Source organism: Larimichthys crocea, unplaced genomic scaffold, assembly GCF_000972845.2.
Source record: "Larimichthys crocea isolate SSNF unplaced genomic scaffold, L_crocea_2.0 scaffold322, whole genome shotgun sequence".
Lineage (NCBI taxonomy): Eukaryota > Metazoa > Chordata > Actinopteri > Sciaenidae > Larimichthys > Larimichthys crocea.
This window is the reverse complement of record NW_020854246.1, coordinates 139,839-156,499: the sequence shown is the minus strand read 5'-3', so window position 1 is coordinate 156,499 and position 16,661 is coordinate 139,839. Positions and strand designations below refer to the sequence as shown.

Here is a 16,661-nt window from a genome sequence, read left to right as displayed (position 1 = left end):
GTACATTTACATTACATTTACAAAGTACATACAGTGTGTAGCGTTACACTAACTCATCGTGAAACTGGAAGCAGCAGCACATGGCCGGTCAACTTCATGAATGTTTGTTTGGTGTGTTCATGTGTCATGACTCTTGCTGGGATTTATGTTCTGAGTAAAAACTGGACAGTTACGTTAACGTTAATAAACCATGAAAACCAGACGAGAACTGTCTGCGTGACTTCGATCGTTCGAACCAAAGACGTGACGGTAACAGAGATTAAACTGTCGTGTGCAGAGATGAATGTTAAATCTTTGGACTGATGCTCAGTTTAGGACACAAACTGTCTTCAGTTTGTGTTCAGCACACATTAAATTGACACTACATGAACTTTAAAAAGTTTGTTAGTTAATTTAGTACTACACATTCAGTAAACAAGTTTTTAACTCAACAGTCTTACAAGTTTACTTCATTTTTTTTTTGATGCGACATGTTTGCAAACTGTCTTAAAGCCAGGTCAACTTATTACAGACAGACAGACAGACAGACAGACAGACAGACAGATACTACCAGCAGATGGCAGCAAAGTATGAAATGATTGAAGAGATTTACACTGTGGATAAAAGTTTAAGAAACAACATGAACTAAACTTCTTTTGTCTGTGTTTCCACTCTGGCTCATATGGATTAACACTGACAACGTGTCAATGCTTTTAGTCAGCTGTGTGGTAGAAGATCCACGTCCAGTCACAGTCTTTCTACCGTCTTCTTTCTACCTATGTGAAGCACTGTTTTTTTAAATCAGTGTGAGAATTTCTCCTCACTGTTGACATGTAGATGATCCTGAGAGTTAAATATTCAGATTAATTATGTTTGACCAAGGATTTGATGCAAGGTGATTTAATTTGGATATTTCTGATGGTTTGAACACTTTAGAGTTGTTGTCTTTCTGTAGCATCAACATGAATAGTCAGAGCAGCACGCATTTCCTGTTTGTGGCTGCACTTACAAACTTTAGTTTAATTACTTTATTTTCAAATATTGTGACTGAAATTTATTAAACATTTTCAAAATATTTAAATGATACAAATTAAATTAGAAATAGTAAAAATCAGTTTAAGACAAAAGAATGTTGCAGTGAGATTTATAATCTAATTATGTTTGTATTATTATTGTGATCTTAACAAAGACACTGATTCATTCATTTATTATGTGTATGTTGAATGAGGACAGGTGAGCAGCAGATGTTTATTTCGGGTCCACACAGACTTTATTTCATGTTTCAGGTGTTAGAGATCCAACAGGTGAGACAGGAAGTAGAAAATCCTTCACCTGTTGGAGGCTGAAGTCTAACTGAGGCTCTAAACGCCCTGTAGCATCAGGACGGACTCTGATTGGTTACAGTGAGGAAAGGGGGAGGACAGGGTGATGGGGGGTGAGGTGAGGGGGAGGAGTCAGCTGTGATAGGGAGGAGTCAGCTGTGAGGGGGAGGGGCCGGCACAGAGTCACAGTTCACTTCTGCTCGGGCATCAGGTCGTCGATGGACTCTCCGGCCTCCAGACGTTTCTCCATGTCCACCAGCAGGTTGACTCCGTCCACGACCATCTGGACCAGCTCCACCTCAGAGAAGCCCAGGCGGTCCGCGTTAGAGATGTCAAAGACTCCGCCCACTGCCGCCGTGTCCACGCCACCTGACAGACACATACAGGAAGTGATGTCACAGGGACAGGGTTGGGATTGTCATCACCTCAAGTGTGAATCACTTTAAACTTTCATTTAAATTTAAAATAGAATTAAAAGGATTTTATTTTGATAGTGACTTCCTGTTTTGCAGATTCCACCTCTCTGTCTACCTACCTGCCTGTTTGTAACCCAGTAACTACTCTAGTTACTTTCTGGGGAGAAGTAACTAGTAACTGTAACTAGTTACTTCTTTAGAGTAACTTGCCCAACACGTCTGTCTGTCTGTCTCCCTCTCTCTCTCTGCCCGTCTGTCTACCTGTGCCTCTCTTCTGCAGCCTCAGCCTCTTCAGGATCTCCCCGAACTTGTCGTGCTTGCTGACGTTCGGCAGTTTGACGTGGACTCCGGCCCTCAGTCCGGTCCCTAGGTTGGACGGACAGGTGAGGACATAGCCCAGGTGTTCGTTCCACATGAACTCGTGACCTCGCTCCTTGAACAAGCCCTCAATCTGCCAGAGAGAGAGAGAGAGAGAGAGAGACACACACAGGTGAGATGTGATGTCACGTTATCTAAAGAGCACCTGTGGTAGAAACAGGAAGTGATCGTGCAGGTGTTCACCTTGGTGAGTCCGGTGCAGAAGCGGGTGAACACCTCCCTCATGTTGCCTCCTTTCTGCATGCTGATGACACGCAGGTGGTCCTCCTCGTTCACCCACACCAGGAAGGTCTTGTTGTCGTTGTGCCTGCAGGCGAGAGTGAGGGCTTAATCACAAGAGGACAGGAAGTCGACAAACCAGGTGAGCGGCCAAGTCAAAGGTCGTCATACTCACCAGATCCCGCGGCCGTCGGGCCAATCACGGGCCATGCCAGAAGCCAGCAGAAGGGGGGAGACAGGCTTGTCAAACAGGAAGTGGTCATCGATCAGCTGCTGCTGTTCTTCCTCCGTCATGTTCTTCAAGGCGTAGTACTTCCCCTTCAGGTCCCCGTCTAGCAAGTCCAGACCTGCAGACAGCAGAACCCAAAGTCAGGACTGTCTGGATCTCAGAATCCGGATCAGGGTCCAGATCCCACAACAACAGAGAACAACGCAGACTGGACCCCCCAACTCAGCCTGCCTCACCCTTGCTTTACCCTCGCCCACAAACATTGGGTTCAACATGGCAAACTTTGAAGAGGACTAAACTAAACAGAACGATGATGAATGAATGATTAATGTTCTAATAAGACCGTGTCCATGTTACACCTCCCTCCCTCCGTCTGTGCCTGGTGTTTATAGGTTCAGTTAGTCCAGTTCCCTTCAGTCTCATTTGAATATGAAAGAAGAGGTTTCAAGTTCTCATTAAGAGTCTGAGCAGGACGCCGCAGAGCTCACACTTATATAATCAGGGACACGCTCACTGAGGCATGATGGGAAAGATCTAAATAAAGAGCTGCAGTCAGGCTGACATGAAACCAGAGTGTCCCTGAACGCACCGTCAGAGTTCAGACTTTAAATCCTCGTTTGAACATCGTTTATTCTGACATAATGTCATTCACCTGTTTGCAACCGCTGACAGTGACTTGCCAACTTCGTGTTTCTCTTTCAGATCGAATGTTCTTTAGATGTTACTTTGTATTCGTTTGAGGAAAATAAAGTTTACTGAATAATTAATGACCTCAGCTCGTTATCAAACAAGAGAAAGCATAACTCGTCTTTAATTTATTATTCATGAGAATATTGTCTGAGGTGCGTTGACAGAACTCACGGGTCCTCGTTAGTCCTGTTCTGATAGTCTGTCAGTGAAAATGATTCAGAAATGTTTAGCACGATGAGCTGAGGGCACGCAGGAAGTGATGTCATACTTTCAATAGAGAGGTTCTCAATGGCTCGGCGTTCTCCGCGGCTGCAGTGTGGTGGAAGACAGAAGCCACGAATGCTCCGTCCTGTCCGGACCCGAGAGCTCAGAACATAGTTTGGATCCAGATCATCTCCACCCTGAAACACAGCAAAGAAAAAGATGTACCCACGGAAGTGGTACCAGAACCAGAACTGCCAGTCTGTCCAATAATCAAGCTGCAGCTCTTCATGGTTCAGGTCAGTCTGTTGTCGTTTACCTGCAGCTCTTCATGGTTCAGGTCAGTCTGTTGTTGTTTACCTGCAGCTCTTCATGGTTCAGGTCAGTCTGTTGTTGTTCACCTGCAGCTCTTCATGGTTCAGGTCAGTCTGTTGTTGTTTACCTGCAGGTTTTCAGAGTTCAGGTCCGTCTTGTGTTTGTCTGATGGTTTGTATCCTCCATGACGGTCTTCGATCACCGGGTCCAGCAGGTCTTTGAACACCTCGTAAGTCTCCTCATCTCCGGCGACGCAGCCCACCGTCATGATGAAGGGGTGACCTGCAGAACCACAAAATGTCCGCTCATTTCCTGCTGATCTGTGACTTTTTGACTGTTGGCCATCTTGGGCTGATGATGTGATTAAATAAGTTGGTTTTAAGGTTTTGTGACAAACATTAAAAAAACATTTCACTTTTCTCATATTCGGGATGCTTGAGATTTCTCCACTTAGTGACTTGATTTCTGTGCAGCATGTTGGATTTGATGAAGGATCAAGTGATCAGACAAGAAGTAAATGTCACGTCCCTGCAGGGGAATTAACAAGCACAAATTACCCTGATCTAACGGGTCAATCCAATTAAAGAGTTTATTAGCACATGAAGAACAGAACGTCTCTCGGTGAAGGTGACAAATATCATGGAAGAGGAAAATGTACCTGGTCTGACAAAAGGGAGATACAGAGGAAATGTCTAGTCTGAAAAGATTTACCTTGATGGCTGTTACCTGGTTGGGGGTTGTTAACTAATTTGATGGTTGTTACCCAGGAGTGGGGGGTTGTTAACTAGTTTATGGTTGTTATCCGGGTTGGGGGTTGTTAACTAGTTTGATGGTTGTTACCCAGGGTGGGGGGTTGTTACCCGGGTTGGGGGTTGTTAACTAATTTGATGGTTGTTACCCAAGGTGGGGGGTTGTTAACTAGTTTGATGGTTGTTACCCAGGAGTGGGAGTTGTTAACTAGTTTGATGGTTGTTACCCGGGTTGGGGGTTGTTAACTAGTTTGATGGCTGTTACCCAGGGTGGGGGGTTGTTAACTAGTTTGATGGTTGTTACCCGGGTTGGGGGTTGTTAACTAGTTTAATGGCTGTTACCCAGGGTGGGGGGTTGTTACCCGGGTTGGGGGTTGTTAACTAATTTGATGATTGTTACCCAGGAGTGGGGGTTGTTAACTAGTTTGATGGTTGTTACCCAGGGTGGGGGGTTGTTACCCAGGAGTGGGGGGTTGTTAACTAGTCTGATGGTTGTTACCCAGGAGTGGGGGGGTTGTTAACTAGTTCGATGGCTTTACCCAGGGGGGGGCTTGTTGTTAACTAGTTTGATGGTTGTTACCCAGGGTGGGGGGGTTGTTAACTAGTTTGATGGTTGTTACCCAGGGTGGGGGTTGTTAACTAGTTTGATGGTTGTTACCCAGGGTGGGGGTTGTTAACTAGTTTGGGGGTTGTTAACTAGTTTGATCGTTGTTACCCAGGGTGGGGGGTTGTTAACTAGGTTGGGGGTTGTTAACTAGTTTGATCGTTGTTACCCGGGTTAGGGGTTGTTAACTAGTTTGGGGGTTGTTAACTAGTTTGGGGGTTGTTACCCAGGGTGGGGCTTGTCACCTGGTCTGAGGGTTGTTACCCAGGGTGGGGCTTGTCACCTGGTCTGAGGGTTGTTACCTGGGTTGTCGACTCCAGTCTGGATGACGTCGTCCAGGGTGAACCCGCTGGGCGTCTCTTTGTCGCGCAGGTTGGCGTACATTTCAGGGGTGAGCACCTTGGCCATGTGGTTGTTGTGCTGGCTGAGGTCGGGGTACTCTTGCTCTGATGAGTAGTTCATCTTCAGCTTGTTGTGGGTGTTTCCGAAAGGCATGATGACGTCCGGGCGGCTGACCTGGGAACGTTGAGATAAAAGCAGATCGTCATCAGCTGGACGGGTTCAACTGTCCGTCTGAGATGCAGTTCTACCAACAGACCGTTTGGACCCAGGACTTTGTTCAAAGAATGAAACCAGATGTGAGAATGGTTTATTTATTTAATACACAAATGTTGTGATTAATTACATATTATTGATTATTACTTATTTATTAATGATTGTTCTGTTTTAGACTTTGTTTTAACAAAGTCCTCTTTAAACTTGAAGTGAAACAAAGTCCTTAATCAGGAGTACACCATGTACATAAAGTATTTAGTTACAGCTGACCTCGGCTCAGAATTATGTGACTCATCAAAATCTGTGCAGGTGTCATAGACTCGGCTCGGTTCGGCTCGGCTCGGATCAGGCTTGCCTTGAGGGGATCAGTGAGTCTAAACCTGCTCGGGACGTGCGGGAGGCCGCCGGAGTGACGCAGCAGCAGCAGCAGGCCGACGTTAACCCTTCAGGAGGCGGCTGCTGCACCGCGCGACGCCCCGGTCACCTTCAACACCTCCAAAAGATTCAGAACCCAGAGAAGGTTCTGATGGGCGGAACCGGCACATGAACCGGTCCCGCACGAGCTGTTTATTCATTGGCTCAGCGGGTAATGACACTGCAGTGACTGAATAACGGAACACAATCCGGTATTATCCCGTTAATCGCGTAGTCTAATCAGACGGAGCATGCGCAGTGTGAAAGATGTGATGATGAAGATCGAAAAGATCGATAATCAATAATCAAACAACCGGAAATAAAACGTCGTCTCCTCTTTGTCCTCGTGCAGATTACGCCTGAGTGGATTAATTTAAGGTGGATTTATTTAAGGTGGAAAGCTGCACGTTTAAAGCGTCAGTCGGTGTTTTTGTCTCATCATCACGATCCGAGCTGCAGACGGAGACTGCGCAACACCTGCACAGGACGGACCGCAAGGTCGTCTGGATGCAGACAGACAGACAGGCTGCACAGAGACAGACAGCTCTCTGCAGCTCTGCAGCTCACAGACAGCAAACAGCCTGTCTGTCCTTCCGCGGCCTGTCTGTCTCTCCGCAGCCTGTCTGTCTCTCCGCAGCCTGTCTGTCCGCCTGCTCCTTTGTTCTTTAAATGCCTGTCTCCCTCTCTGGCCCTCTGATTTGTGTGACCCCGCAGAGCGCGCTGCTCTCCCGCATAATGAACAGATGACCTGGTGTACTGATGACGCTGTGATTGGTCAGATGGAAAGTGCTCCTACCTGTCGGCTCGGTTCTGCTGCTGTGGTCTGAAGCGGGTCCGGTTCTGCTGCTGCGGATTAAAGCGGCTTTCAGCCTTTTATACCCGCCCCCGGCTCCTCATTGGCTCCTATTTACAGTCCATTCATTCCATTGGACAGAGAGCCCGCTGACGGTCACGTGGTCTGACTCTCTCTCTCTCGCTCTCTGCCGCAGTGCCTCTGAGCCAAACACCGTGATGCCTTCATGATTTCTGTAAATTACAGATTTCTGCAGCAACAACACAAGACAGACATCTGATATCACTGACTGCTCCAACAGCAAGAGGCGAGACTACCTCTGTGCTGTGATGACATCATGAGGATGACTTTCCTCCACGACGACAAGGACGAGAGGAGGCAAAACAAATCAGGAAACCTGGTATCTCCTGACATCTCCTCACTCTCACTATGGAAACCCAGTATGTGCCAGTGTGAAAACCCAGTATGTCCCAGTATAAAAACCCAGTATGTCCCAGTGTGAAAGCCCAGTATGTCCCAGTGTGGAAACCCAGTATGTCCCAGTGTGAAAACCCAGTATGTCCCAGTATAAAAACCCAGTATGTCCCAGTGTGGAAACCCAGTATGTCCCAGTGTGAAAACCCAGTATGTCCCAGTGTGGAAACCCAGTATGTCCACACTTACAAGGTTGTCAGCTGAAAGCAGCAGTGACGACAGCTCACCCTACTCCTCCCTGCGGCCAATCAAAGTGCTGCTCAGCCTCCTGTCCACTGATTGGCTGAAGATGTCAACAGAGCGCCACAGTTCACGTGCAGAAACAGGTCAGTGAACGTCTCATCAGTCTGTCTGTAACTGTCTGTCTGTCTGTCTGTCTGTCTGTCTGTAACTGTCTGTCTGTCTGTAACTGTCTGTCTGTCTGTCTGTCTGTCTGTAACTGTCTGTCTGTCTGTCTGTAACTGTCTGTCAGTCTGTCAGTCTGTCTGTCAGTCTGTCTGTAACTTTCTTTCTGTCTGTCTGTAACTGTCTGTAACTGTCTGTCTGTCTGTAATTGTCTCTTTGTCTGTAACTGTCTGTAACTATCTGTAACTGTCTTTCTGTCTGTCTGTAACTGTCTGTCAGTCTGTCTGTAACTGTCTGTAACTGTCTTTCTGTCTGTCTGTCTGTAACTCTCTGTAACTGTCTGTAACTGTCTTTCTGTCTGTAACTGTCTTTCTGTCTGTCTGTCTGTAACTCTCTGTAACTGTCTGTAACTGTCTTTCTGTCTGTCTGTAATTGTCTCTTTGTCTGTAACTGTCTGTAACTGTCTGTAACTGTCTTTCTGTCTGTCTGTCTGTCTGTAACTGTCTGTCTGTCTGTCTGTAACTGCCTATAACTGTCTCTTTGTCTGTAACTGTCTGTCTGTAACTGTCTGTAACTGTCTCTTTGTCTGTAACTGTTTGTAACTGTCTGTCTGTAACTGTCTCTTTGTCTGAAACTGCATATAACTGTCTGTCTGTTACTGTCTCTTTGTCTGTAACTGTTTGTAACTGTCTGTCTGTAACTGTCTCTTTGTCTGTAACTGTCTGTCTGTAAATGTCTCTTTGTCTGTAACTGTTTGTAACTGTCTGTCTGTAACTGTCTTTTTGTCTGTAACTGTCTGCCTGTATCTGTCTGTATGTATGTCAGTCTGTCTGTAACTGTCTGTCTGTCTGTGTCTGTCTGTAACTGTCTGTCTGTCTGTAACTGTCTTTCTGTCTGTCTGTCACTATCTTTCTGTCTGTAACTGTCTGTAACTGTCTTCCTGTCTGTCTGTAACTGTCTCTTTGTCTGTAACTGTCTGTCTGTATCTGTCTGTCTGTATGTAAGTTTTTCTGTAACTGTCTGTCTGTCTGTCTGTCTGTCTGTCTGTCTGTCTGTCTGTAGCTGTCTGTCTGTAACTGCCTATAACTGTCTCTTTGTCTGTAACTGTCTGTCTGTAACTGTCTCTTTGTCTGTAACTGTCTGTAACTGTCTTTCTGTCTGTCTGTAACTGTCTCCAACTGTCTGTCTGTATCTGTCTGTCTGTATGTATGTCTTTCTGTAACTGTCTGTAAATGTCTGTCTGTCTGTCAGTCTGCCTGTAACTGTCTGTAACTGTCTGTCTGTAACTGTCTGTCTGTCAGTCTGTCTGTAACTGTCTGTCTGTCTGTCTGTCTGTCTGTCTGTCTGTCTGTCTGTCAGTCTGTCTGTAACTGTCTGTCTGTCAGTCTGTCTGTAACTGTCTGTCTGTCTGTAACTGTCTGTGACTGTCTGTCTTGTAACTGTCTGTCTGTAACTGTCTGTAACTGTCTGTCTGTATCTGTCTGTCTGTATGTATGTCAGTCTGTCTGTAACTGTCTGTCTGTCTGTGTCTGTCTGTAACTGTCTGTCTGTCTGTAACTGTCTTTCTGTCTGTCTGTCTGTAACTGTCTGTAACTGTCTTTCTGTCTGTCTGTAACTGTGTGTAACTGTCTTTCTGTAACTGTTTGTCTGTAACTGTCTGTAACTGTCTCTTTGTCTGTAACTGTCTGTAACTGTCTGTCTGTATCTGTCTGTCTGTATGTATGTCTTTCTGTAACTGTCTGTCTGTAAATGTCTGTCTGTCTGTCAGTCTGTCTGTAACTGTCTGTCTGTAACTGTCTGTTTGTCTGTAACTGTCTGTCTGTCTGTAACTGTCTGTAACTGTCTGTCTGTCTGTCTGTCTGTCTGTAACTGTCTGTCAGTCTGTCTGTAACTGTCTGTCTGTCTGTCTGTCTGTCTGTCTGTCTGTCTGTCTGTCTGTAACTGTCTATCTGTCTCTAACTGTCTGTCTGTCTGTCTGTCTGTAACTGTCTGTCAGTCTGTCTGTCTGTAACTGTCAGTCTGTCTGTAACTGTCTGTCTGTCTGTCTGTAACTGTGTGTAACTGTCTTTCTGTCTGTCTGTAACTGTCTGTAACTGTCTTTCTGTCTGTCTGTAACTGTCTGTAACTGTCTCTTTGTCTGTAACTGTCTGTCTGTAACTGTCTGTCTGTAACTGTCTGTAACTGTCTCTTTGTCTGTAACTGTCTGTCTGTAACTGTCTGTCTGAAGGTTCAATAAAGTTTTCGTGTTTGAATGTTGCAATGATGCGTTCACTGTCTCCTTGTTCGTTTGGGCTCTCAGCCTGCTGGCAGCACTGCTGCTTTCCCACGACTCACCAAGCACCAAGTTACCAAGCAACCAGGAGCCAGCAGCCATGACTGCTTTGTTCCTGAGGTGGCTGAAACCTGCAGGAAGGAAGTAACACTGACTGTCAGTGGTCTGTTGATGAAGCTTCATACTGTTGATGAAGCTTCATACTGTTGATGGAGCTTCGTACTGTGGTCTGTTGATGGAGCTTCATACTGTGGTCTGTTGATGAAGCTTCATACTGTTGATGAAGCTTCATACTGTTGATGGAGCTTCGTACTGTGGTCTGTTGATGGAAGATGAAGGAGGTGAACAGGAGAGCAAAGTAATAGAGGAAGGGGCTTCTGAGGGTCAGGCCGTCTCCTTGACAACCGCCTCCCTCTGTGATTGGCTGCTGGAGGAGCTGCAGTGCTGCAGACGAACAGCAGGGGGACACTGACTTTGTGATGAGTGTGTCTGTGGCTCCCTCTGCTGGACCCTAACAGGAACCACAGCAGTCTGATCACAGAGGTACTGACATCAACAGACACCAAAGAAGAAGAAGGAAAGGTCAACCGGGGATCCAGTGCGACAGTCTGGACCCGGTTCAGTGTGTATTTGTTGATGAAGGTTGGTCACATGATCAGAGCTGTTTGAATCCTCTGAACATAGAAAGGAGCTTCAGTGCTTCCTTCTTTATCTCCTTCAGAGGACACACTGGACCATCCTTTACCAAAGGAGAGGAGATAATGCCATCCCACAATGCAGTGCAGCAGCAACAAAAAGTGCTGAGTCATTGTGAAGCAGACAAAGCTGAGTTTATGAGCAGAGCATGTGGATATGAACATACGTGATGACATCATAAACATATGTGATGACGTCATGAAGTGTGTTCTGTTGTTGACTGTGGAACTGCGTTCACACACAGCAGTTTGACAAACGTTATGTAAATGTTGTCAGACGTTAATAAGTTGTCCCGACCATTGAGATGAATGTAAAACATGAATGTGACGTTCAGTGTGACGTCAGAGTGTCTGTAACTGTGACGGATGTCCAGCGTCCTGCAGATTATCATGAAGTCAGCTGATCATTGATTAATGTGTGTGTCTGTGTGTGTGTGTGTGTGAGTGTGTGTGTGTGTGAGTGAACAGGAGGGTGAGCAAACACGCAGAGACCAATATCAACATGGAGCTGTTTCTAGTCCATCACACCACTTTGTAGCTCACCTATGACCTCTCCTTCACACCTCATGCCATTCAACATCGAGGTCAAGGACAAGTGTTTAGGACCATTTTTAGATTTGTATAATTATATTTTATATTTTTTATATTTTTTTTTACATCTTTTACTATACTCGTGTCCATGCTGTTTGGGACAAGAGAGAAACATAATTTCGATGCTCTGTATGTCCTGTACACATAGCAGCATTGACAATAAAGTTGGCTTTGACTTTGACTTTGGCTTTGAAGTGTTTAGGACAAGTGTTTAGGACAAGTGTTTAGGACAAGTGTTTAGGACAAGTGTTTAGGACAAGTGTTTAGGACAGGAGGTCATTGTTTTGATCATTTGGCTGTACCCAAAGACTCAGTTTAGGTCTGAGTCCTGGATCATCAAAAAGATAAAAAAGAACTACAGATCAGGTGACATCAAAAAGGACTACAGATCAGGTGACATCAAAAGGGACTACAGATCAGGTGACATCAAAAAGGACTACAAAGCAGGTGACACCAAAAGGGACTACAGATCAGGTGACATCAAAAAGGACTACAGATCAGGTGACATCAAAAAGGACTACAAAGCAGGTGACATCAAAAGGGACTACAGATCAGGTGACATCAAAAGGGACTACAGATCAGGTGACATCAAAAGGGACTGCAGATCAGGTGACATCAAAAAGGACTACAAAGCAGGTGACACCAAAAGGGACTACAGATCAGGTGACATCAAAAGGGACTACAAAGCAGGTGACATCAAAAAGGACTACAGATCAGGTGACATCAAAAAGGACTACAGATCAGGTGACATCAAAAAGGACTACAGATGGTCTGTGACCTCTGATCGGCTGCACTGTTCACTGCTAATGAACTAATGTAACATGCTTTTGTTTTGAAAGAGTTTTTATATTTTATTTTGTCTGGTGTGACAGTGAAACACCAACAGGTACAGGTGTGTTTAATGACACAGGTGTGTTTAATGACACAGGTGTGTTTCATGTACAAAGTGTCCCAGTCACAGTTTGTTGGTGAACGTCTTGGTGCTCAGCAGGTTGGAGTCCATCCAAACACTGAGGTTTTCTCTGGCTCCTCTGGTCCGGATCAGAACTGAGCCTCTTAGAGAACATCTTGAGATGTTGCAGGCTGATGGTTGTTAACTAGTTTTGACTAGTTTAGCTGTCCTCAGGATGCGAGCTGGTCACAGGGGATCTGGACCTGCTGGGACGGCACCTCCTGCTCGGCGGTGACTGTTGGGACGTTGATGTTTGGGTCGTCCTCCACCTGGTAACACTTCCCCAGGTTCTTGATGATGTTGAAGTTGGACCGGGCTGTTTCTGCCAGGCTGTTCTCGAGAATCCAGCCGTCTGATTCTGAGTCTGGATCACCCAGACGGAGAACATTTTCCATGGCTGTCTGCAGGTAACGGACCCCCGTCAGAACCAGCAGCTGGGGCAAAAGAAGAAGATGTTACACAGACAATGTTTTACCACATCAGGCGACGTGAGAAAGACCTACAGATCAGGTGATGTGAGAAAGAACTACAGATCAGGCAATGTGAGAAAGAACTACAGATCAGGTGATGTGAGAAAGAACTACAGATCAGGTGAGAGAAAGGACTACAGATCAGGTGTGAGAAAGAACTACAGATCAGGCGACGTGAGAAAGAACTACAGATCAGGTGTGAGAAAGAACTACAGATCAGGTGTGAGAAAGAACTACAGATCAGGCGACGTGAGATGGAACTACAGATCAGGTGACATCAAAAAGAACTACAGTGAGAAAGTTGTGATGTAAACAGCTTTATGTAATCTACACTGTACATATATATACTACTGTACACACATTCTGTCTGTAGACAGTAGTATATGATACAGTATCATATACTACTGATACTACTGACAGGTGCTCGCAGGTGCGTGATGATGTCACAGTACCTCAAACAGCCAGATGAGCAGCACGGTGAGTCCGATGGACTGCATGATGTCAGTGTAGTGGTCCATCAGAGCCTGCCGGCAGCCTCTCCTCCACAGGTTCTGCTGCTGGCTCTGCTCGTCGTACTTAAAGTGAGCCGAGCTGTCGCTCACCTGCTGCTGGATGCAGGGCCGAGGAGACAAGGTGCTGCAGCAGCTAAAGGGAACGCCGTCCATCAGGTACTTCCCCTCAACGTTACTCCTCAGACGGCTGAAAGGAGGAGCAGCAGGAGATATCTATTATCTATGGTTATCAAATACCTATTAGAGAGCTAACAGAGCTAATGGAGCTAACAGAGCTAACGGAGCTAACGGAGCTAATGGAGCTAACAGAGCTAATGGAGCTAACAGAGCTAACGGAGCTAACAGAGCTAACGGAGCTAATGGAGCTAACGGAGCTAACGGAGCTAACGGAGCTAACAGAGCTAACGGAGCTAATGGAGTTAAAAGAGCTAATGGAGCTAATAGAGCTAATGGAGCTAATGGAGCTAAAAGAGCTAATGGAGCTAATAGAGCTAACAGAGCTAATGGAGCTAACAGAGCTAATGGAGCTAACGGAGCTAACAGAGCTAACAGAGCTAATGGAGTTAACAGAGCTAATGGAGCTAAAAGAGCTAATGGAGCTAACGGAGCTAACAGAGCTAATGGAGCTAAAAGAGCTAACGGAGCTAACAGAGCTAACGGAGCTAATGGAGCTAACAAAGCTAATGGAGCTAACAAAGCTAACGGAGCTAACAGAGCTGACAGAGTTAACAGAGCAAACGGAGCTAATGGAGCTAAAAGAGCCAATAGAGCTAACAGAGCTAATGAAGCTAACAGAGCCAATAGAGCTAACAGAGCCAATAGAGCTAACAGGGCTAATGGAGTTAACAGAGCTAACAGAGCTAATAGAGCTAACAGAGCTAACGGAGCTAATAGAGCTAACATAGCTAACGGAGCTAACGGAGCTAACAGAGCTAACGGAGCTAATGGAGCTAATGGAGCTAACGGAGCTAACAGAGCTAACGGAGCTAACGGAGCTAACAGAGCTAATGGAGTTAACAGAGCTAATGGAGCTAAAAGAGCTGAAGGAGTTAACAGAGCTAACAGAGCTAACAGAGTTAACAGAGCAAACGGAGCTAATGGAGCTAAAAGAGCCAATAGAGCTAACAGAGCTAACAGAGCTAATGGAGCTAACAGAGCCAATAGAGCTAACAGAGCTAATGGAGCTAACGGAGCTAACGGAGCTAACAGAGCTAACGGAGCTAACAGAGCTAATGGAGCTAACAGAGTTAACAGAGCAAACGGAGCTAATGGAGCTAAAAGAGCCAATAGAGCTAACAGAGCTAATGAAGCTAACAGAGCCAATAGAGCTAACAGGGCTAATGGAGCTAATAGAGCTAACATAGCTAACGGAGCTAACAGAGCTAACGGACCTAACGGAGCTAATGGAGCTAATAGAGCTAACGGAGCTAACAGAGCTAACGGAGCTAACAGAGCTAACGGAGCTAATAGAGCTAACAGAGCTAACAGAGCTAATGGAGCTAACAGAGCTAAAAGAGCTAACAGAGCTAACAGAGCTAATGGAGTTAACAGAGCTAACAGAGCTAATAGAGCTAACAGAGCTAACGGAGCTAACAGAGCTAACGGAGCTAATGGAGTTAACAGAGCTAATGGAGCTAAAAGAGCTAATAGTGCTAACAGAGCTAACGGAGCTAACAGAGCTAACGGAGCTAATGGAGCTAACAGAGCTAACAGAGCTAATGGAGCTAACAGAGCTAATGGAGTTAACAGAGCTAACGGAGCTAAAAGAGCTAACAGAGCTAAAAGAGCTAATAGAGCTAACAGAGCTAAAAGAGCTAACGGAGCTAAAAGAGCTAACGGAGCTAACAGAGCTAAAGGAGCTAACGGAGCTAAAAGAGCTAACAGAGCTAACGAAGCTAATGGAGCTAACGGAGCTATCAGAGATAACAGAGCTAACAGTGCTAATAGAGCATTAGCTCTAATAGCTTTTTAATATATGTGTATATATATGTATATTAGCCCACTATATGTTAACAGATATTTTTTTACAGTGTTGCATCATCAGGAAACCGGGATCCACCGGGGTCCATCGGGGTCCACCGGGGTCCAGTGGTCCCTGGTGGGTTCTACTAGACTGAAAGGTTTTGCTGCAGTCCAGTAGGTCTGAGATCACCAAGTGAACCTCAGCAGATCCAGATCTACTTACTCCACCACGGTGCTGCTGGTCATGTCCAGGTAGCGGTTGCTGATCCACTGTACATGTAACCAGTCCTGGTACCCAGTGTTCCCACAGCACTGGAACTGGATCTGCAGCAGGTCCAGAGTCTTCTTCAGGTAGCAGCGTCCTGGCATGTCTGTGTCCTTGTAGTAGCGCATGGTGCTCCTCAGGCCCAGGAACAGTGACTCCTCCAGCTGGCTGCGGATGCTGTAGCACATAAGCGCCCCTGCCAGGACACAGGAGGTGAAGCAGAAGGTGCAGACAATGTACGGCATCATCACCAGCTTCCAGCGCAGGAACTTGTTGGTGTCGGTGCAGTCCAGGCAGATCTTCCCACCCAGGAAGTTGATGCAGCAGGCTGCCAGGCCCGTGGTCATGAGTGTATGTGGCACGTACAGGATGGCCTGGTCTGACATCACTTCCTGCCATTTCTGAATTTCCACCTTGAGGAATAAGCCGAGGCCAAACAGGGTCGCTCCCGTCAGCACCGAGATCCAGTTGAGCAGCCAGAGGACCTCGGCTAGCTTCTCTCGTTCCGCCTTGGTGAAGGTCACCTTCCCGACGGCCATGTCGGCCCTGTGGTCACACATGTGTCACGTCCAGGCGGCTGCAAACATGGCCTGAAGTGGGTCGACCTTCAGGTACTCACACCTGAGAACCACATCAACCTTTACCTTGACAGGTGCGTCCTCTGCCCCAATCAGCTTCACTCGTTTCTGACCTGTTCCATATTTGGATCACTGCCTGCTGTCCTCACATCTAGGCTCCAGGGTCCAGGGTCCAGTTTCCAGGCTGGGCCTGTCCTCAGAGTGAGGCTGGAGGACAGACGAGGCAGGCCGGCGGCTGTTCCCTGCAGAGCGTCATAAGGAGCTTAGTGAAGTATTTTAAGACCTGTTGACTGCAGAACCAGGACGTGAGCGCTGCAGAGTTTATCAGACCTGGACCTGATGTAGACCACTGAGAACCCTGATCACATGTCAGAACCAGAACACAGCCACATGTAAAGACACAAATGTGTTTCTGAGCACACTCAGAGTGCAGTCCTGAGAAGATCTTTGATCTGTGTCAGGGTTCTGAACAATCAGCGCTCTTCATACTGACCTCTACACGCTCACTGTGATGTCACCTGATGCATACAGACCAGCTCTCACCTCGTGGATGTCTGGTTGCACTGCATCTCTTCGACTTCCCATCATCCACCAGTTCTGCCTGGTTCTGCCACACTTTCATAGCAGTGAAGCAAAATAAGAGTTTTGAGACTCCTGTTAGCTCGATGCTAATCTGCTTAG

At 46.3% G+C, this 16,661-nt stretch overlaps 2 protein-coding genes across 6 annotated transcripts in view; both read right to left on the bottom strand.

Annotated features, from left to right (window-relative positions):
- Positions 1-1,222: 1,222 nt before the first annotated feature.
- ckbb (creatine kinase, brain b) lies at positions 1,223-6,974 on the bottom strand. The gene is made up of 8 exons (XM_027276209.1): positions 6,868-6,974; positions 5,405-5,618; positions 3,877-4,031; positions 3,502-3,634; positions 2,490-2,661; positions 2,279-2,402; positions 1,979-2,168; positions 1,223-1,670 (listed from the first exon to the last, which is right to left on the bottom strand). The coding sequence occupies exons 2-8, from the start codon at positions 5,595-5,597 to the stop codon at positions 1,492-1,494; spliced, it is 1,146 nt and encodes a 381-aa protein (XP_027132010.1). The 5' UTR covers positions 5,598-5,618; positions 6,868-6,974; the 3' UTR covers positions 1,223-1,491.
- A 3,249-nt stretch (positions 6,975-10,223) lies between these two features.
- Positions 10,224-16,661, bottom strand: part of prph2lb (peripherin 2-like b) — a 6,534-nt gene continuing 96 nt past the window's right edge. Inside the window, exons 1-4 of one of the 5 annotated variants that reach the window (XM_019266669.2) lie at positions 16,047-16,661; positions 15,361-15,948; positions 13,116-13,362; positions 10,224-12,627 (exon numbers count right to left, since the gene is read on the bottom strand). The exon at positions 16,047-16,661 is cut by the window's right edge and continues 96 nt beyond it. In XM_019266669.2, the coding sequence (XP_019122214.1) occupies positions 12,364-12,627; positions 13,116-13,362; positions 15,361-15,941 (1,092 nt within the window). In that variant the 5' untranslated portion in view covers positions 15,942-15,948; positions 16,047-16,661 and the 3' untranslated portion in view covers positions 10,224-12,363. Of the gene's footprint in view, positions 12,628-13,115; positions 13,363-15,360 lie in introns of all 5 variants that reach the window. The other 4 variants (XM_019266667.2, XM_027276165.1, XM_019266668.2 and 1 more) reach the window with 4 other exon arrangements.